General features: G+C 39.8%; 1 protein-coding gene across 1 annotated transcript in view; it reads right to left on the reverse strand.

The window, feature by feature from the left end:
* Window positions 1-21,150, reverse strand: part of STAU2 (staufen double-stranded RNA binding protein 2) — a 220,933-nt gene that overhangs the window by 127,766 nt on the left and 72,017 nt on the right. The window contains 4 exon segments of the mRNA XM_030553274.1: window positions 5,566-5,697; window positions 9,538-9,675; window positions 17,276-17,301; window positions 17,304-17,487. Coding sequence (XP_030409134.1) covers window positions 5,566-5,697; window positions 9,538-9,675; window positions 17,276-17,301; window positions 17,304-17,487 — 480 coding nt within the window.

Below are 21,150 nucleotides of genomic sequence, written 5' to 3' on the forward strand. Positions count from 1 at the left end.
AGCTGTAGTATAGGCAGAGCGAGCTCAAGTATTTTTACCATCATATTGTCTAACCTACACTGAGCAAGCTTGGATGACATGGTGGGAAGAAACTCCTGAGTTCTGTTTATATTACATCTTCCACTATTACACCCACTGGTGAGGCACACTGAAACACTGCCCTAGAGAATGAACATTTTCTCAGGCCCCCTTTTTATCGTACGAATGGAGATGAAAAATCTTCAGAATGACTCCCTCTCAAGACTCAAGAGAGGAAACATTGCTACGGTGCCTAAAAAAGATTGCTCTAGGGAAACAAACATTTGGTAGAGATACAACTTTACTATGTGTTAGACCTGGGAGCTTGCAATCAGATCTAAGGGAGTCACAACCACCAGACTAGTCTTCAAGGATAATGAGACAGGGGGACCTAAAACTTTTTTCTGCTGTAACATGGGATTATGGTATGGTAAAAGTTGAGAACCAGTGTACTGTATTATAAGAATGACTTGCTGCTGGCAGAAAGAACACTGCTTCTTCAAGCAGCATGATGAGATTTTTCCCCCAGAGTGCTGGACTTAATTTAGCTCTTAGGGTTTGTCTACACTACCACTTAAGTCGATGTAAGTTACATTGCTCAGTGATGTGAAAAAGCCACCTCTTTGAGCGATGTAAGTTACATTGACTTAAAGCAGTGCCTGCACTGCACCATGATGTTGAGGGGGAGTAAATATGCCAACAGGAAAACATTCTTCTGTCAGCATACTGCATCTTCACCAGATGCGCTACAGCGGCGGAGCTGCATCAATGCAGTTGCATCAATGTAACATGGTAGTGAAGGACAAGCCCTTAGTTTCTTTACTACCTCTCCAGAAGAGAGGAGGATAGACCTGACGTGATATACTGCAAACGCGTCTGTCACGTTAGTAATAATGTTACTACTAAACTCCTGCCACTGAAGAAAACAAGACTATAAGTTAAATTATATTATGCAAGCTGGATTCCTTCTTTTTCTGCTTTTTGTTAACTTCTTCACAGCTGACACAGGTTGGAGCCTAGACAAGCTTTCCAAAACAAATTTATCACACTGCTAACATAGGGCCTGACTGTATCTTATAGGCAGAGTGGAGTGCTGGGGATAACATGGAGCTGAACTGCCAATGGGATCACTGACAGACAGACATTCTCAATGTCATCCACAGCACCTGTACATGTAGCATGCCTGTTGCTAAACCCCTTTATGTGTAGCTTCCCTACTGCCCTCCATTCCCTTAGCATAGATCTGCTGCTTCCTTTGGGGCACCAGGTGCCCTCAAGAGATTAGAGAGGGAGCAACCATTTTCCCCTGAACACAGGGACTGTAAATCTACCACTGAACCTAGATCTGAAGAACACACTACCGCGCGCCCACGAGAGGAAACAACATCAAGTTACTGTCCATAATTAGGATTTTTATGCACTGTTCAGAATTAGATCTTAGAAGACTGACAATTAAATTGAGAGGATTTCACAACCATAACATTCTCCTAACGTAACTGTTTTCTATCAGAGCCCAGAGGAACCCCACCCCTGCAACCCATACATATATTTTTACCTTCCTTCCAGCCAAAGAGGAAGTGAGACAGACCAAGCAATGTTGCTCCTTAACTATCTACAAAGGTGGTTGAGTGGTGGGAGGCAGTTTCACCCTGCCACAGGCTGATCAAACTGCCCCGAAGCAATAACATACCTGCCTAGGAAAGGAGAGAAAAGAACTAGGAAATGAATCCAGTTCTCCCACATGGCAGTGCAGCACACTCTCATTAGTTCTCATAAGCAGATATTTTCTTCTCCCCCTACGCCCTTACTGGGTGGGGACATTAGGTAATGTGTTCTATTATATTAAATACTCCCATTTTATAAAATCTGTGATGTAAAAAGAATGTAGTTTACATCTTCAGCTTATATATGCAGTGTCATATTTCCTCATTATGTCCAGAATAACAGTAGAATATTGTATTTCTTATCTTTTTTTTTCCTGCTAATCTCAAGACATCTGCTTCTGTAGAGTACATAGTAAACCTGTTTTTCAAACAGAATGCATTAACCTGCAAGCAAAGAGCTAATAATTATAGTATAGCAAAGCAGCAGTGTCCATTCCTAGTTAAGATTGCATAATGGTTTCCATTCTAACCACCTTTTTTTCACTTTTGCAAGCCTTCTCCAAAATGATCATCCTTTGGGCTAAATTCCAGGCCTTATCTTTACCTGATGGTGAATTCTTCGAGAAAATTTGAGCAAAAAAAGGCCAGACAGTTGACAAGATGATTATGATTAAAATACACACACACACACACACACACACACACACACACACACACACACACACACACACACACTCCCATTATAAAAAACATGCTTGATGTTTTTATTTTATTTTTTTACAGTACTTCAGCCAAAATGGCAGGGAGTTAAAACATTGGAATTGGCTGAGAAATACCCTTCATTGTGGAGAACTTCCAGTTTTCACCAGAACACTTGTTTCGATTTGAGTGAGTTATGAGCCTTTAAAAACTGCATACTGGGCATGCATAGTGAGGATTTTTGCTCAACTCACATTACTCAGCTAAGGAAGGCAACAGTGCACACGTATGCATGTCTGGGTTAGCTATGTAGCCAAAAGGGTACTAAAGGGGGAGGGGCACTGAGCCTAGGGCACCTCCTGTGCAAGTGAAAGGGACAAGCAGCCACCAGCAGTCTTCATAGCCTTTTTAGGCCAGGCCTGAATTGCTTTGGAAGGAGAAAGAAGAAGGTGAGGAGAAGACGACTTAAAAAGGGAAAGTAGAAGAAGGTAAGTCCCAGATGGAGGAACAGAGAATACATGGCTAGAAGCAGGAATAAGAGAGGAGGTGAAGTCCAGGAGCGAGTTAAAGAACCAAAAAAGGAACAGAGCCTATAAGGTGAAATATATACTAAAAGAGGGGGGATTCATGGGAGAAGACTATGGTAAAAAAAACAGAACCAAATTCACCAAACGAAGGAGAAAGAATGGGAGAAAATCTCGTTGTCCCATCTTTTCAACTTTGAAATAAAATTACCTTATTGAAAGAGTCCCTTTAAATAGTGATGTCATACTATATATAATTAAAGAAAGGAACAATATTTGCATTTAAATGATTTTACAAGGGTACTTCTTTCCAGATTTTTACTTCTGAATGACAGTATCAATGGACATGACTCCTTAAAGTACAAAAAAAATCTTTATTTGTTGTGGACCTGCACATCTCCAGAGGAGATTCTATTTATAACCATCAAAACCTCCAAATCCGTTCTTTTGAGAAAATCAGCTATCTTTTTAAAGCGACACTCTTAATATTAAACATATCCCTCTGAATGAAAGTCACACTCCATATAAAAACCTTAAGGATTAAATTCTGAAACTCCACCACCTAATTTGCACCTGTGGAAATAGGCAGATGGGTAAACCAGTACCTGAGCATGCAATTACCCAATGCATGTGCACAATTACATGTTTGCAGATACATTTTTTTAATTATAGTATAAATTATCGCATCAGAAAATTTGGTCAGATATGAACATTTTAAAGAAAATTAATGAAATCAACTGTTTAATAGCAGGGAGCTCTGAATTCAGTTCATAGCAGATGATAATTTAGCACCAGTAAAACAAATCCTATTCTCCAACTCTTTGTAATAACTAAAATCCTGGTCTGGACAAGTGAAACATAATAACTTATTGTTCACTGGGTAGGCTTTTGAACTGCAATTAAAATAGCTAGGTGGATTAAATGACTTGGTGGTGCACATAACATGAGGCTGAAAATGAATATTACTCTCATGCCTCAGTTTATTTACTATAAACACACTGACCAGCAGAAAATATTATTTTTCTCCTCATCCCAAAATTTAGGTAAATTCCTTCTCTAGTTCTGCTAAGTAGCATATCACTGAGACAGGAACTTACAACACGCTTTCAATACAATTTGCTTTTAAGAAATAACCTATAAGAACGCTTCCAGCAGCTCACATTAGCTGGGAACAGCGAATCGCGGCCACTGGGAGCTGCGAGCAGCTGTACCTGCAAGCAGCCATACCTGTGGACGCTCAGGTAAGCAAAGCGTCTTGCAGCCCACCAGGGGCTTACCCTGAACAAGCCGCGAACCAAGTTTGGGAACCCCTGATCTAGACCAATATTCTGTCTTCTGACAGTGATCAATGCCAGGTGCCCCAGAGGGAATGAACAGAGGATGTAATCATCCAGTGATCCATCTCGTCGCCCATTCCCAGCTTCTGGCAAACAGTGGCTAGGGACACCATCCCTGCTCATCCTGGCTAATAGCCAGTGATGGACCTATCCTCCCTGAACTTATCTAGTTATTTTTTTAACCCTGTTATAGTCTTGGCCTGCACAACATTCTCTGGCAAGAAGTTCCACAGGCTGACTACATTGTGTGAAAAAAATACTTAATTTTGTTTGTTTTAAACCTGCTGCCTATTAATTTAATTTGGTGACCCCTAGTTCGCGTGTTATGAGGAGTAAATAACACTTCCTTATTTATTTTCTCCACACAGTCCTGATTTTACAGACCTCTATCATATCCCCCCTTAGTCATCTCTTTTCCAAGCTGAAAAGTCCCAGTCTTATTAATTGTTCCTCAAATGGCAGCCATTCCATACCCCTAATCATTTTTGTTGCCCTTTTCTGAACCTTTTCCAATTACAATATATCTTTTTTGAGATGGGGCGACCACAACTGCAAGCAGTATTCACGGTGTGGGTGTACCATGGATTTATAGAGGCAATATGATATTTTCTGTCTTATCATCTATCCCTTTCTTAATGATTCCCAACATTCTGTTCGCTTTTTTGACTGCCGCTGCACATTGAGTGGATGTTTTCAGAGAACTATTCACAATGACTCCAAGATCTCTTTCCTGAGTGGCTCTTTCTGGCTCCAAACAAAATTGGTACGGCCACATTTTCTTGTCCAACAACTAGGTTGCCCTTGAGCAAAAAACAAAACAAAACAAAAAAACTCCCACCAGCATGCTTTTAAATTCATCTTGAAATGTAAGTTGGCATAAATAGATACTTGCCTTGAGTGTATGCTGAGGCAACCACAAGAATGTGATACACCATTATAAAGTACAGTACTTGAGACAAGCTAGCTGCTCACCCTAACTATTAGATGGTTCTGTAATGTAGCTTCTGTTTGGAGTAAATGAGCCAAAAAAATCAAAACTATTTCATACATGAAAGTTAATGATCTATTCAAGATTTAGAACCCCGAAGAGGAAGAAATGTCCTAACAGGTGGACACAAAGGAAGAAAAGGAAAGAGGAGCATTTTGGTAACATGAAATTCATGCACATGTACATATATACTCTGTCCTCAATTACACTTGCAGAGGAAAGGGTTGCAGTTACCATCCAATGATGTTATGCAGCTGCAGCTAAAGGAAGAATATGACCAGCCACACAACTCAATTGGCTTTAATGAGGCTGCACCAGTTCCTGCAAAGTGATAATTGCAAGAGCTCAGCATCTTATGGAACTGGATTCTGAGCCACAAAATGATCAATTCTCACCTTTTCTGGTTGATCTTGAAGAGGGGTGGAGGCTTTATAACCAAGCTGTAACAACATCGCCTCTGCTGCATTTCTTTTAGCTATTTTCTTGTTGGGGCCTGTTCCAGTAGTAATTTCATTGCCTATTTTGACCTTTTAAAATTAAACAAAAATATTGCTCACAATCACTGATAAATTTGTGACAGTCTAGCATCACACTGCAACAACCTTGTTGATGTACAGTCAGCTGCATCAGCCCCTTGGACACAGGTGCAACCAAAAAAAAAGTTGAGAGGGGGCTATTGGACTAATTACTTTACCAAAATCTGAGGGGAGGGGACAAGCAGCTGGTTCCATAGACAAGCTTGCTTCCATTCTTTCTGAAAGCCTCTCGTCCCAGAAACACCATGCCCATCACTCAAACCATAAAAGCGTGAGTGTCTGTACATGACTGTGAATGTTATGTGTATTGCACTGTGTGCTCCATGCCCCAGGCCTGTGCCCTTCTGTATCTTCCCTTGTGCTCTGCGTACCCCTGCTCCTATTCTCTGCATCCCTTGATGTCCCCGCCCCCAGCTCTTGCTCTCTCTCCTGCCTCCCCCCAGGAGAAGGAAGTGATATAGCTTCTGAGTTTCCTCCTCCTCTGCAGGATGTACTGGCCACAGCAACCCTCCAGAAGTTAATCAGCATCGTTAGGAGCCAGAGCAAAGCGGAAATATGGGTATCTCAAAAGAATGGCCCTACTGTGTCAGACCAATGGCCCATCTAGCTCAGAATCTTGTTGTCCGAGAGTGGTCAGTGCCAAGTGCTTCAGAGGGAATGAACAGAACGGGCAATCATAGAGTGATCCATCCCGTTGTCCACTCCCAGCTTCTGGCAGTCAGAGGCTAGGGATATCCAGAGCATGGGGCTGCATCCCTGACCATCTTGGCTCACAGCCAGTGATGGACCTATCCTCCATGACTTTATCTGTAGTGCTTCAATGTAGATATTACTTATGTTGACCTAGCAATGTCTATATCAGTGGTTGGGCTGGCATAGCGATGTCTCTCCAAGGTGTGGATTTTTCTCATCCCTGAGAGACATTGCTATGCCAGTGTAAGTTCCCAGTGAGAATGGCTTGGTCCAGGGGAAATTAAATGGGCATTAACAGAAAGAGCATTGCATGTTTTGGGGGAAGAGGAAGAACGCTTTTCATCTTTATCTTCCCTAGCTATAGGGCAAACAATATTGGAATGGAAATCATGGAGCGGGGTGGGAGGGGAGATTTGGGCAGGGCACGACCCTCTCCTTCCCCTTCAACAGTTATGCCTGTGCCCTTGGATGATCTTCCATCAACACATTATCTGAAAAGTTGAGTTCTCATCGGAAGTGTGGTCTGTACAACATAAAGGATTTCCTGCCAACCAAGAAGCCCCACATAGGAAAGGCAGTTAAAACTTCAAAATAAAAATGACATATTACAAACAACAGATGTCCACAAAGAGAACATAACACTGTAATTTAGTCTTTGGGCTCTGCTGCCATTCATAAACTGTGCAAGCTGCATGCTCTTAGCTTATGACTATTGTCCCTCAAATGTCCTCTGATCACTCTCAGGTCATTCACAATTCTTCAATACCTATATTTTATTTGGTGCATTCAGTAATTTTATTTGCCAGATCCTGTTTCAAAAATGGTGTATGGTTGCAAAAGTATATACAATGGTTAGGAAGTAATAATCTACTTCATTAAACAATCCAAACAAAAATTTCATAGGTCAAATATCTCAAAAATTACTGTTTTTTAAATTCTAAAATATCAGCTTTTGAAAAAGAAATAAAAAATCTTGTTAATTAAAGTCAACATGTTTTCCGCGTACTTGTTTATCAAATAAATCTTTGTTTACAAAAATATGTTTAAATTATCCTGTTTTGGTTTTAAATATCTACTGTACATACAGAAACAAGCAAATGCTCTAAATATCCTCTGCAAACTGAAGAAGGTATATTTAAGCAAAAAGGTCCAAAATTATGGAAAACAGAAATCTGGAGCTTGACGTAACAGTTAACTTTGCAGTCATGATTAGAAACTAACCAAACTACAATGAGCTCGTATGTAATAAAATTGAAGAACCTTAATGAGGCGAGACAAAATGATAATTTATCGCATAGTGCACAATAAATCAATGTGCTGCTATTTCTCAGACCTGTAAAACTGGTTTGGCTATTATTATAACCTCTATCAAGGATTAAAGGTCTGACTACAAAGAGCGAGCTTTCCTAAATTAACTTTGGGAACAGAACACCAACTAATGTCATCAGAGGTTTTCTTCTGTTTATGTAATGTTCAGGACAAGTAATTGGATCCATTTTATCACATCTAAACTTGCTCTTTGTGAGACAGATAAAAATGAACATATTATCTCTGGATATTTTACTTCCACATTCAATTAAATCAAATGAAAACATTGTTTAAGTAGTTTATACAAAAGACTTTTTACTTAGATAAGTTTTTTGCATGCACTAATGAATCCACTGGGACGTCTGGTGGGAGAAAAAAAGCAGTATCATTTTAGTGTGAAAGCATTATAAAGCAAAGCCAAAAGTCCCTGTTTAGGCTACACTGTTTATGAACACCCATAAAAAGGCAGCTGGGCTACAGAATTACTTTAACTCCCCCTTTCACAAGAGTCTTCTTAGGCAAAGGAATCACACAGTCTAGTGTAATGTATTTTTCTCCCCCAAAGCCAAATATTTCACTATTAAAGTACGGAGGTGGCCTACAAAGCAAGTCCAAATTCAAGGTGCAATTGTTCTCAAACACTGATCTGTAGTTCATAGCACCCTTTCTGACTGTACACAGAACCATATCAGACTCAGACTTACACAATGTGAAAAAAAATTAGAAACCACAGTTCTAAGGACCTAATGGAAACTCTCAAGTAAGGAAACTGAAGGGAAAAATTAACATTTTAGTTTAAAGAGAGTTCATTATAGTATTGAACACTTTGCAAATAAGGCCACTAAATTTTGAGGGTAACAGCGCAATTCTAGAGCAAAAGGAGAAAGTGGGGCAAGATGGGAAAACATGAAGGTAAGCTTTTAAGTTCAGTGAAAACATAAGTTTAATGGGTTACAGCCTAAGTTCCCTCTAAGCTGGGCAACCTGGGCTATCAAGGGTCACGTAGGCGGGAAGAGGTGCCTCTCTCTGGAGCTGCCCCAGTGGGGAGAAGCACTCTCCTCGGCCCTTTATTGCTGTGGATACTTATTTGTATTACAGTCTCTGATCTTTCTAAATTCATCCATCAGTCATCACAAAGCTTTTGTCAGGATAATGCAGAAAAGGAAAAAAACAAAAACAATAAAGTAAATCATGAACAGACAGTAAAATAAGGAATAAAACAAATAGGTGAAATAAGAACAAACACTAAAAAAAAAGGTTCCAGAGTAGCAACCAAGTTAGTCTGTATCCGCAAAAATAACAGGCGTCCTTGTGGCACCTTAGAGACTAAAATTTATTTGAGCATAAGCTTTCATGGGCTACAGTCCAGTTCTTCAGATGCATAGAATGGAACATATAGTGAGGAGATATATATACACATACAGAGGGCATGACACTCCTCGCTATATGTTCCATTCTTGCATCCGATGAAGTGGGCTGTAGCTCACAAAAGCTTATATTCAAATAAATTTGTTAGTCTCTAAGGTGCCACAAGTACTCCTGTTCTTTTTATTTCAAAAGCAGCAAAAACACCAGAGGGAAAATAGCTATCACTTTAGAAAGGGATTACACATCTAACTGGATTTGTTCCATCTACAGAAAGGAAAAGGTCAAACAGCTCTTTTTAAAAAATGGCTAGCAGCAAATTTTGTACTCCTGCTGCTTAACTGTATGATATGTAAAGAGCTAAACAATGTTAGATGGGATCAGCTTTATAGTCCATCATTGCTCTTCTTGTGCTTGGTCATAACAGAATAAAGGAATCTTTCCTAACATAACATCCAACAATACCTGCATAACAAACTCTCGGCGACGAGGCATCCCTCTCTCTGAAAGAAGAATATACTCTGGCTCCTTCTCCTTTTTGGCCTGCTGGATTTGAGCCAGGCGGCTAATGGGGTTCATTCCTTGACCATATTCTGGACCAGTCTAAAATAAGATTTAAAAAACCCAAGTTATTTCAGCACATGCCAGTACACTGCACACTGCATGTTCTTTGAATAAGATTTTTTCTATGCTGTCCTCTCAGAGTGATATACTAGACAAGAGAGCATGCCCAAATGAACAAACTGCACTGTCACTTGATTATGGGACTCAAGACCAGAATCATTAGGCTGAAACTGTAGCAAGTACTGTGTGTCTGCTGGCTGTCCACAACTGTAGAAAATGGATTTGTCTAGGAGCTATCGGCTACCAATCCCCACATCTGCTTTTATAGCTCAGAGGATCTGCAGCATAGAGTCATTGACCATGCTCCAGGCCCCTGCTTCCATGTCTTCTCTCCCCTCTCACATAGCATACCACTATGAAGCTTTGCTCATGGTGCACTGGAGGCTGCAGAGTGCCCTTGCACAGCTCCTTGGCATTCCTCACTCAGGAACTACAACAGGTTAGCAGCAGTATAAGCCTCCCACATCTCCTAGGATTTCACCCTACCAATATTTTTATTTAGTGATGCTAAAAATGACAAAAAAAAAAAAAAAGGAAGCTTTGAAGGTTAAAACAATGTTTTGCTTTTACAGCAATCCATCTAATGACGTTAATCCTCACAAGCGCCTATGTTAAGTGTTATTGTTGGTGTTAATGTACTCTTCATTCAGTGGGGTAAATGAAGAGACTCAGACTCATAGACTCAGACTCTAGGACTGGAACGGACCTCGAGAGGTCATCGAGTCCAGTCCCCTGCCCTCATGGCAGGACCAAATACTGTCTAGACCATCCCTAATAGACATTTATCTAACCTACTCTTAAATATCTCCAGAGGTGGAGATTCCACAACTTCTCTAGGCAATCTATTCCAGTGTTTAAACTACCCTGACAGTTAGGAACTTTTTCCTAATGTCCAACCTATATCTCCCTTGCTGCAGTTTAAGCCCATTGCTTCTTGTTCTATCATTGGAGGCTAAGGTGAACAAGTTTTCTCCCTCCTCCTGATGACACCCTTTTAGATACCTGAAAACTGCTATCATGTCCCCTCTCAGTCTTCTCTTTTCCAAACTAAACAAACCCAATTCCTTCAGCCTTCCTTCATAGGTCATGTTCTCAAGACCTTTAATCATTCTTGTTGCTCTTCCCTGGACCCTCTCCAATTTCTCCACATCTTTCTTGAAGTGCGGTGCCCAGAACTGAACACAATACTCCAGTTGAGGCCTAACCAGCGCAGAGTAAAGCGGAAGAATGACTTCTCGTGTCTTGTTTACAACACACCTGTTAATGCATCCCAGAATCACGTTTGCTTTTTTTGCAACAGTATCACACTGTTGACTCATATTAGGCTTGTGGTCTACTATGACCCCTAGATCTCTTTCTGCCATACTCCTTCCTAGACAGTCTCTTCCCATTCTGTATGTGTGAAACTGATTGTTCCTTCCTAAGTGGAGCACTTTACATTTATCTTTATTGAACTTCATCCTGTTTACTTCAGACCATTTCTCCAATTTGTCCAGATCATTTTGAATTTTGACCCTGTCCTCCAAAGCAGTTGCAATCCCTCCCAGTTTGGTATCGTCCGCAAACTTAATAAGCGTACTTTCTATGCCAACATCTAAATTGTTGATGAAGATATTGAACAGAGCCGGTCCCAAAACAGACCCCTGCGGAACCCCACTTGTTATACCTTTCCAGCAGGATTGGGAGCCATTAATAACTACTCTCTGAGTACGGTTATCCAGCCAGTTATACACCCACCTTATAGTAGCCCCATCTAAATTGTACTTTCCTAGTTTATCTATAAGAATATCATGCGAGACCGTATCAAATGCCTTACTAAAAGTCTAGGTATATCACATCCACCGCTTCTCCCTTATCCACAAGGCTCGTTATCCTATCAAAGAATGCTATCAGATTAATTTGACACGATTTGTTCTTTACAAATCCATGCTGGCTATTCCCTATCACCTTACCACCTTCCAAGTGTTTGCAGATGATTTCTTTAATTACCTGCTCCATTATCTTCCCTGGCACAGAAGTTAAACTAACTGGTCTGTAGTTTCCTGGGTTGTTTTTATTTCCTTTTTTAATCGATGGGCACTATATTTGCCCCCTTCCAGTCTTCTGGAATCTCCCCCGTCTCCCATGATTTCCCAAAGATAATGGCTAGAGGCTCAGATACCTCTTCTATTAACTCCTTGAGTATTCTAGGATGCATTTCATCAGGCCCTGGTGACTTGCAGGCATCTAACTTTTCTAAGTGATTTTTTACTTGCTCTTTTTTTATTTTATCTTCTAAACCTACCCTCTTCCCGTAAGCATTCACTATATTAGACATTCCTTCAGACTTCTCAGTGAAGACCGAAACAAAGAAGTCATTAAGCATCTCTGCCATTTCCAAGTCTCCCGTTACTGTTTCCCCCTCCTCACTGAGCAGTGGGCCTACCCTGTCCTTGGTCTTCCTCTTGCTTAGACTTGTCCAAGGTTGCATAATGAGCTGAGATTGAAACACTGGCGTTTAAACGCTCTAGTCTAGCCTCTGAATCCACTTACTAAGTAACTGCATGTAACAAAAATGCTTATTTAAAGCAGACAGCTACCAAAAACAACTGTGTAACAGTGTGTGCGCACGCATGCGCGTGAGCACATGCATTGGCATGATGTGCGGGGCAAATATTAAGACACAAAAAAGTTTATCTAATGCCATGTGTAGTTGGTGCATGTGCCAGAATAGAGAAGAAGAATTTAAAACTGGATTATATATATAAATACACACTATTGTGCTATCACCTGAATGTCTCAAGTAAGAATAAACATATGGTAAGGCACATAAAAGGAGGGTCAGCAACTAGAAAGGAACAGAGAGAGAGAGCGCGCGCATATCAGGAGAGCTGTGCAGTGAATCTTCCATGGTATAGCTAGAGTTGCTTGGGAATCTGTAGGTGGAAGAATTAGGGCAATGTCATGCACAAGGGCAGTTTCCATGACAGCTGTGTGGGCAGTGAGCCAGACAGAGGAAAAATGGAGAGTGTGTTAAATAAAGTACAAGTGCAATTGTAAAAAATAGATTCCCAATATTGGTGCTAAAATTGGGAATCAGCTTGTCAAATATCAAGAGGGCAAGAATGTGATTTTGATACATTTCTTGCCTACATATATTTAAATAAAAGAAACAGGTAAATTAAATGTAGTCATTAAGTGCAGGCTGGTACCCCTCGTCACTAGCTGGGGATAGACAGACAGCCACATCCAGATTAGGTTTCTGTTCCTTTCTTCGGGGCTCTGTTTATTGTCTTCCCAAACAAAGCAAGACAAAGACAAAAAAAAGTCTAGTTATAGATTTACACTGGGGGCCTCTGGTGGCTACCAGGTAGGGCCCTTTCCAGTGCTGCTGAGGGAGAGTGCTCCGCCTGCCGCCTCCTGCTCTCTTTGTCAGAGAGTATCCTCTCTCCTACCGTTTCCTCACCCACCTTCATGGCTCAGCCCTCCTTTATATTTGAGCTGACAGTATGGGCCAATCACAAGATACTGATCAGCTGTGTCAACCGATCCCAGCACCAGTCTGCCGGGCTTCTTTCTGGGGTGGGATCAGCTGCTCCCTGTCCCTCCCGCCCTCAGCCTATTAAAGAGGCAGATTGCCTTATTACACTAAGGGTGTACGTTGAGGTACTCAAAAATTAGGAAATTCTTAATATTAAGGTTGGTTTGACCACACTGCAAATCCTGTTAATGTCTGCATCTACACTGCCTAGCATCAGACTCATATATGTTACCAGCTCCATCAGGGATAGCAACGGTGGAAGCAAAAGCATAGAAGAGGCTTATACGTTTTTTATAATCATGTCCTCTAACCCTATTCAGAGTATAGCTGGGCAGTACCTGTCAAAACGGGAGCGCTACTGCCAGAGCCACCTTAATTCTTTGAATTTTCTGTCTTTTAGAAGCTTGACTTTGCAGCCCTAATGTTGCATAAATGCTAGGTTTTTGCACTTAATATTTTTCGGCAATGATTTTCCAAGGATCCCAAAGAAATTAGGCTCCTAGCTCCCACTGAATTTCAACAGGGACTGGGTATCTGAGTATGTCTACATTACGGAAACTATGTTGGCATTGCTATCCTGGTCTAGCCCTGCAGCGTAAATACAGAAAGAGCTTTTCTGTTAGTGACATCACTTTCTCGAACACTGTTAGCTATGTTGATGAAGCACTCTTCCACTGAGGTAGCTGATTCTATACTGGGGGTTATGTCGGCATAACTACATCGATCAGAGATGTGTTTTTTTCACACCCCTGACTGACTTAGTTATGTCACTATAACTTTCTAGTGTAGACCAAACCTAACTAACTTAGGAATTGTCTACACCTAAAACACTAGAGCAGCACTGGTGCTGTAGCGCTTCACTGTAGACACTACCTATGCCAACGGGAAGGATCCTCTCATCAACATAGGTAATCCACCTCCGTGAGAGGCTACAGCTAGGCTGGTAGAAGAAATCTTCCATCAACCTAGAGCTGTCTACATGGGGACTTAGGCTGGCCTAATTATACCACCCAGGGATGTAGATTTTTCACACCCCTGACAGACATAGTTAAACTGACCAAATTTTCTAGTGTAGACCAGGCCTTAGACTCCTTTGAAAATCCCAGCGTTCAATTTTAAGAAAAATGAAAAGAGGAAAAAAATGTAAAAGCAGTTGTAATATGTGGCTTGCGCAGCTCCCAAGTTCAGCTGCGCTCTCTAAAGTTATTTGCTTATTCAGCTTGCATACCTTATAAAGCTCTAGTAAGGTGGCTGTTCCTGTAATTCCTGTAGTATTAGGCTTGTGAGATTTTTTTACTTGTTATGTCCAAACCAGAATTCAAATTTCAGACATTTTTGCAGTAGCGCTATCTAAATCAAACCAAGGAATTATGGACCGAATTCTTTAAAATAGGAAAAGTGCATTTTTTCCACCCTCACTAACCTCAGAAATATTAGCTGAGGAGTTTTTTTTTTTTAAGTTACCAGAGGCAAGCATGGATCATTTAATCCCCAAAAACAAGAAATTATTTGCATGTAATAGTTCTCTGAAGACAGCACTTATGATGTATCTCTTCAATCTTCAGGGCTTGTTTCTACATGTAATAGCAGGGAAGTACTCTAGACATAAAGGGCTTGATTCTCCATTGCCCTGCACCCAGGGTAGTCATTTATACAGTGCAAAATGAATATAAAAGGCTACAAATCAGAACATAATTTTGCACTCACTTTACACTGGTGTAAATAATTACTCAATGGAGAATCAGGTTTAACTGCTTCACCCCACAATGGTATCCTAAAAAATAAAATGAATTTAGGCCACTGACAAAGTCTCTTTCTGGACTGAAGTGCTGATAGGCTAAGCTGAGTATTTATATGCTGCTAAGGCTAATCAGTAATGTTTCATAAATGTGTGTAGAGAACATCACATGGCAGCCTTTGTTAGATCAGATGCAAAGCTGGTCACTCTAGCTGGCCCCATGTTCAGAAGGAATTTAGGATGAGTGCACAAAACAGGACCAGTCACTGTGGACTGAAGCTCATGAATCCTAGAAGCAGCAATAAATCTACTGCCACCAGGAATAAACACTCCATTTAGGAAACTTGAGCTCACAAGAATCTAGAGGCTCTAAAGGAAGCTTAATCAGTATAGTAAGAAGCCTATTAATATCCTATGACACAGGGAAGATTGTAATGGAGGGATAGTTCAAATTCAACAAGCCCTTCGTGGGTTTGACCACTAAAGGTTGGAACTGGTCTATATTTCATGGGATTTTGAGACCTGAAGAGTGTTATCAAATCACTTCTAACCTAGATGTAGGCACATGCAGTAAGTAATTAAATAGTTTTTCTGCAGAGCATATAAAGAGATCCACTTGATGGTGATGTGAACAAAACTTTGGACTCTTTCCAAGGTGCTATCTTTGATTAGCCAATCAAATAGATTGAAGCTGTACCCAGGGAATAGTGACTTAGTCTCCTTCAAGCTGAGAGCATTGACAACAGATTCTATCTTCCAAGGGCACGAAGTAAATATTTGACCTTCCAGTAGTTTAAGAGATTTTCAGGACAGCAAGTTAGAAGAATGTATAGAATATTCTGAGGCTGCTAAAATCAACTGGAACCAGGCTTCTTAGTCATTGACAGACTGCTGCACTATCTCAGGACCAGTGCTGTGGTCGGAGACTACGTGGCCTTTCCTCACACCCAAATGGTGTTACTCATGTTTGTTTGTAAACATTATGAATGCATTAAAAGCTATGTGGGCAAAAATAAGACAAAATAATGACTAATGAAACAGGACACCTAAGTATCAACAATAATTGATTAAAAGACTTGCTGAGAGAACTGCTGTCCTATTACAAAAAACATTTGGCTGAATGTTTTCTCTTGGATATTAGTGGTAACTGAGACAGTGGCCTCCAAGGAATCCACGCTTTGCTTTGCTTTGCTTACTGGAGTTATGGCACTATATTATTTGCTCAGAGAAACCTATATTAATATACCATATGGTACAGACAGGAAGATATACCTGTATAAGTGCTTGATAAATCTATTCTTAACCTGAAACTTGAGTTGAAATGGGTGATATAGCTAAAATGTGAACGAACATCTTACATCTAACTTAAAAAGAGGAAGACATTCCTAGAGCTGCAACATGTTCTTTCTGTACACAAGAGACTACAATATTACTATGACAATGTCTGGGTTCCTAGTGCGCAATTATTTGAGTACTGCAATATTTTGAGAATAAAGATATCAGTTGTTAGGGAATAAAGACACTTCACATGTACCAGATCAACAGCTATCACCTTGAATCACACTGCACCATCAACCACTGAGCAAATGAACACATGGATTATCTACAAATACTGTAACGCCCTATACTGAATATTTAAATAAAGCTTTAAAAATAAACATGAAAAAATAAGAAACATCACTTTTTTTATAAAATGAAAATATTTTAAATAGGTGACTAGAGAGACTAATTTTCTTAATAAGAACCAGTCCTTGCAATGCTGTCTTATTATAAAGAACTTTTTTACCACCGTGTGGGGGCTTTACTGAGAGAACAGAGTGAAGTAGATAATTGTTTTTCTGTCTATTGTTAGGAGATACTCCTCAATACACAACAACATGGGTTCTGAGAGAGGAGATCTATTCTATACAGGAAGTCAGACTAGATGATCACAATAGTCCCTTCTGGCCTTTGAATTTATGAATCTTGCCCCACTGACATCAGTGGAAGAACTCCAATTGACTATAATGGTACATCTTCAGACTGTAAGTGGACAACATCTTTTGGGCAAATACATTTGATACATTTATAGAAAAGCATTCTTTCTTGTCACAAATGAAATATGACAAATGAAAATTAGAGCCATGACTGTTGGGATTTAGAAAATCCCAACATACTTGGGAAATTTAAAATTCAAGTTATACAAATAACTATGTAATGACATGAACAAGGAAGTGGCAGCACAATGGACTATTTGAGCTCATAGGTCTTTTCTATCTTTAATATTAATAAGTCTATGATTTCCTAAGAGATTGCTTGTTGTGACATATACAAACACTTACCTTTAATATTGTTTTGGGGCGTTTTTAAAGTAAAGTTTTGGCTTTTCAATCACAGGAAGAGGCGGAAGTTTTTTGAGTTCTTGTAAAACAGCCATTGCAGCGCGTTTCTTTGAAAGTTTCTTACTGTTTCCTTCTCCTTCTGCAGAAAACTCTCCTACTGAAACTCGAGTAACAAAGCTCTTCATGTGTGGAGGGCCACTTTCCTTAATCACCTATTGAACAGAAAATTATTTCAAGTCAAATCATCTTATGAGAACACATAACTCATCTTTAACCTTGTAATGCATCAACACAATGTAAAGATATGTCCATGAAGTGCTTATCATAAGTACGGCTTTTTTTCATGCAAACTGGTTTGATGAAGGTTAGATCTTCATGGGGGATGGGAGTTTTGTGTTTGGGAGGGAGTTCAGTTCTGCTGGTTGTTGGAGGAGAAGCAGCTACTTAATTAAATTTCATTTTCATATTTTCATTTTCATAATTCAGAGCTTTGAATAGGCACCTTTTTCTACTACTTTCAAAATCAAAATAGATACTTATTATTTCACTAGTATGCAGCATTGCCCAGTAGCATAGAACCATTTGCTGAAGAACTGAAATGCCAGAGTACAAGGGGACTCAGGTAAAGATGCTAAGCCAGTCCTTAGTCAAGAATTGTGCTTTTAATAGGTTTAAATCCTCAACTTTAAAAATATTTCAACATGTTCTATTAAGTTTTTTTCCCCCTCCCCCAAGGTCAAGTCCCTTTCATTATTTAGTTTTGCCGTTATCCTGTAATGGGGTCTCCTTAAGCACGTATTTCTTTTTCAAACTCTGTTTTGTGGTAATTTCACATGACAATACAACAGTCAGTACATACGTCAATCAAAAGACACAAAATGAAGGTGAACTGATAACTATGTTCAAATTTTCCCAGAAAAAAGAAGTCTGTGGGTTCTTAGTTTTAGCTCAGGACTGCCCTCAATCTTTGTCTTGAGGTAAACATTTCCTTCCCACCCTAGAGTGCGCTCTTATGGCACTAGTTAGAAGAGGACTTGCATGAAATCCTGGCCACACTGAAGCCAATGGAAGTTTTACCACTGACTTCAATTAAGTCAGAATTTTACCCTTAACACCATGCAAAGATTGCAACTAGGCCAGAGAGGTTTCTTACATCCTTTCTCACTACTCAGGGGTCGATCAGTCTGGTTGTGAATTTCCTGCATGATCAGAAGAGGGAGATCTAGCATTCCATTCCATTCTCCTTCCAAAGTGGCACAGATAGTATGTAGCAGGCCAAAAATTCTCACCCAGAGTTTCTTTCCTTTTGGAACACCATAAACCTCCAGCAGAGCAGAGCTTATACCATGCAAAGCTGGTAACTCTGCAACTGTTCAGCTTGCAAAGTAACAAGAGGTGTATCTAGTTCTTAAAAGATTTTAACATTCTTTTATTTTTAAACTAGGAAAATTAAGATATGAAAGTGAACCTCAAGGCTTTTGTGCAATAATTTTCAACCCTGAAGTCAGGGGAAAAGAGGTTATGTCTTCACAGCAATGATATCTTCCAGTCTCTTTTAAATTTGTACTTTGGTATATTACTGGATGTTGTTATATGAATAGTATAACATGGACAGATTGTGGAACATGTTTAATTTAAAATCACTACAAGAACTTTAGTGTTTTCATTTCCATCTTTTGAGTGTTTGAAATCATGATCCTGGCAACAGCACAAGGTAGATGTTTAGATTTGTATATGGTATAATGTATTTATAAAACTACTGATACTCAGACAAAAAAAACCATACAGAAATATTTAAATTGACCAAATGGGAAAGGGCAAAACTACTCGTGGAAGAAATACTACTTTCAAGTATTTTTTAATGTCAAAAGAATTATTTTGAAAAAAAACAAAAACCCTAGTGTCTCTTTAATCCTTTAAACTTCTAAATACAAGACACATGGAAAATAATTGCCAGCAAAGACTCTTATTGACGTCAGTGGGCTTTGGATCAGGCCAAATATCCAAGTTAGGTTCTTTTGCAACAACCATCTTAACCTAAAACCTTTTTTGGCTGACCCCAAAAATTCAGACTGTTTTAAAACTTCTTCTACTTAATATGCTTTAAAACAGATAGCTCAGTGGTTTGAGCTGGGCCTGCTAAACCCAGGGTTGTGAGTTCACTCCTTCAGGGGTGGCCATTTGGGGATTGGTCCTGTTTTGAGCAAGGGGTTGGACTAGATGATCTTCTAAGGTCCCTTCCAACCCTAATAATAATCTATTATTTGTGCTATAAATTCAAGAATACAGAGGTTTATAACTGAGTTCAATCTTCACTAAACAAAAATACTATCCACTTTAGATACTAGAACATTACAATGCTCCATGAGTTGAGAGATTCATTCTGCAGCTGAGAATTTGAGTAGCAGTAACAGCAATATTTATTTTCCCCTTTCTGTCAGTCCTATTCCACAATGGGCCAAATTCATGCCTGGTGTAATGCCAAAGGTTAAATTATAACAGGGATGAATTCAGCTCAATGTAATGAATCCTCATACTGAAAAATGAAAAACAGGAGTACAATAGCAGTGAAGTAAGAGGGAGTGTGGACTGAGATGGCTGGGTCATTTGAAATGCCGAGATGTGCGATATGTTGGCCAGAAGGTAAAGAGCTAGTAGTCATCATGGGACAAGGCCTACAGGAAGATCTAAAAAAAGGTGGTTCGAGGCACTGAAAGAATACATGCAGAAGGCTGATGTCAGCTTGGAAGACACACTTGAGAAGAATGCTTGAAGATGTAGAACGTGAGCCCCCGACCCCCGCTCACAGGATAAGGCAAAGGAGAAGCCAACAGGTGGCATTTTGGAAGATGAGACTGAGATTAAATGGAGACATTTTTAAACCCTAACAGAGAAGTGGAAAAAAAGCTGAGTAGATGAAATAAAGGCTATGTCTACACAGCCCCTCAGTTCAGACTACAGGGTTGTATAATGTGCACCAAAGTGCTGCACTGTTAACTTCACCATGTGAATGCAGCATGCACAAACTAAAAAGTTCCTAGTTCATGTTAACGGAATCCTCTTCAAACAGAACTACATTAAAGCGCCCACACAGGGTGTTACAGCACAGCACTTTGGTGTACTGCTATTCACACTCCCATAGTTCAAACTGTGGGACAGTGTGGACAAGCTCAAAGTCACTTATAACCATCACTGTTTAAGGTTTTAGAAAATACCAAAATAAATCCACAGGCTAATGCGAATGAAAACACAGGCAGAAATGTGGTATTTTGCCAGTATTAAAAAAATCCACATCTTTATTAAACGTATAGAAACTCTAAAGTTAAACCTTTGAGCAAAAAGTCCCCACAAGTCAGAGTGAGGAAGATTGGTATCCTTCCACCCTAGCTAGAAGAGAACTACCAAACATGTCCTTGGAGACTGGCAGGCCTGAGAATGGACACCAAATGTCATGATGAGAACTTGGTCACAGCATTAGGCAAGCCATTATCTTTCCTAGTGATCAGCTTGGGCCCTACCTGCCTCTCAATGACAGTGGGACAGGAAGACAACTCTCCTACTTCTCCTCATGCTGCCTTGCAAAATCATCATGAAACTCTGCCAGACCAAAATCTTCTCACTCTTGATGTTGATAATGAAAATTTGATGTTATTTTACTTGCCCACTCAAAATAAAGTAATTAAAATAAATTAAAACAAAATAAAAACTAGCCCCTGGCAAGAGGACAAAAGCAATCTTGTATAGTTGTTCTGATGCCTTAAGCAGGCCAAATCAGCTTAAAAGCTGAAAACAAGACAGGGAAAGAAATTTTCACTGTGATCCCTAGCAAAAGGAAACATGTAACTGACACGAAAACCATCTGTGACACGGCATGC

Source organism: Gopherus evgoodei, chromosome 2 (genome assembly GCF_007399415.2).
Source record: "Gopherus evgoodei ecotype Sinaloan lineage chromosome 2, rGopEvg1_v1.p, whole genome shotgun sequence".
In the NCBI taxonomy this organism is placed as follows: Eukaryota; Metazoa; Chordata; order Testudines; family Testudinidae; genus Gopherus; species Gopherus evgoodei.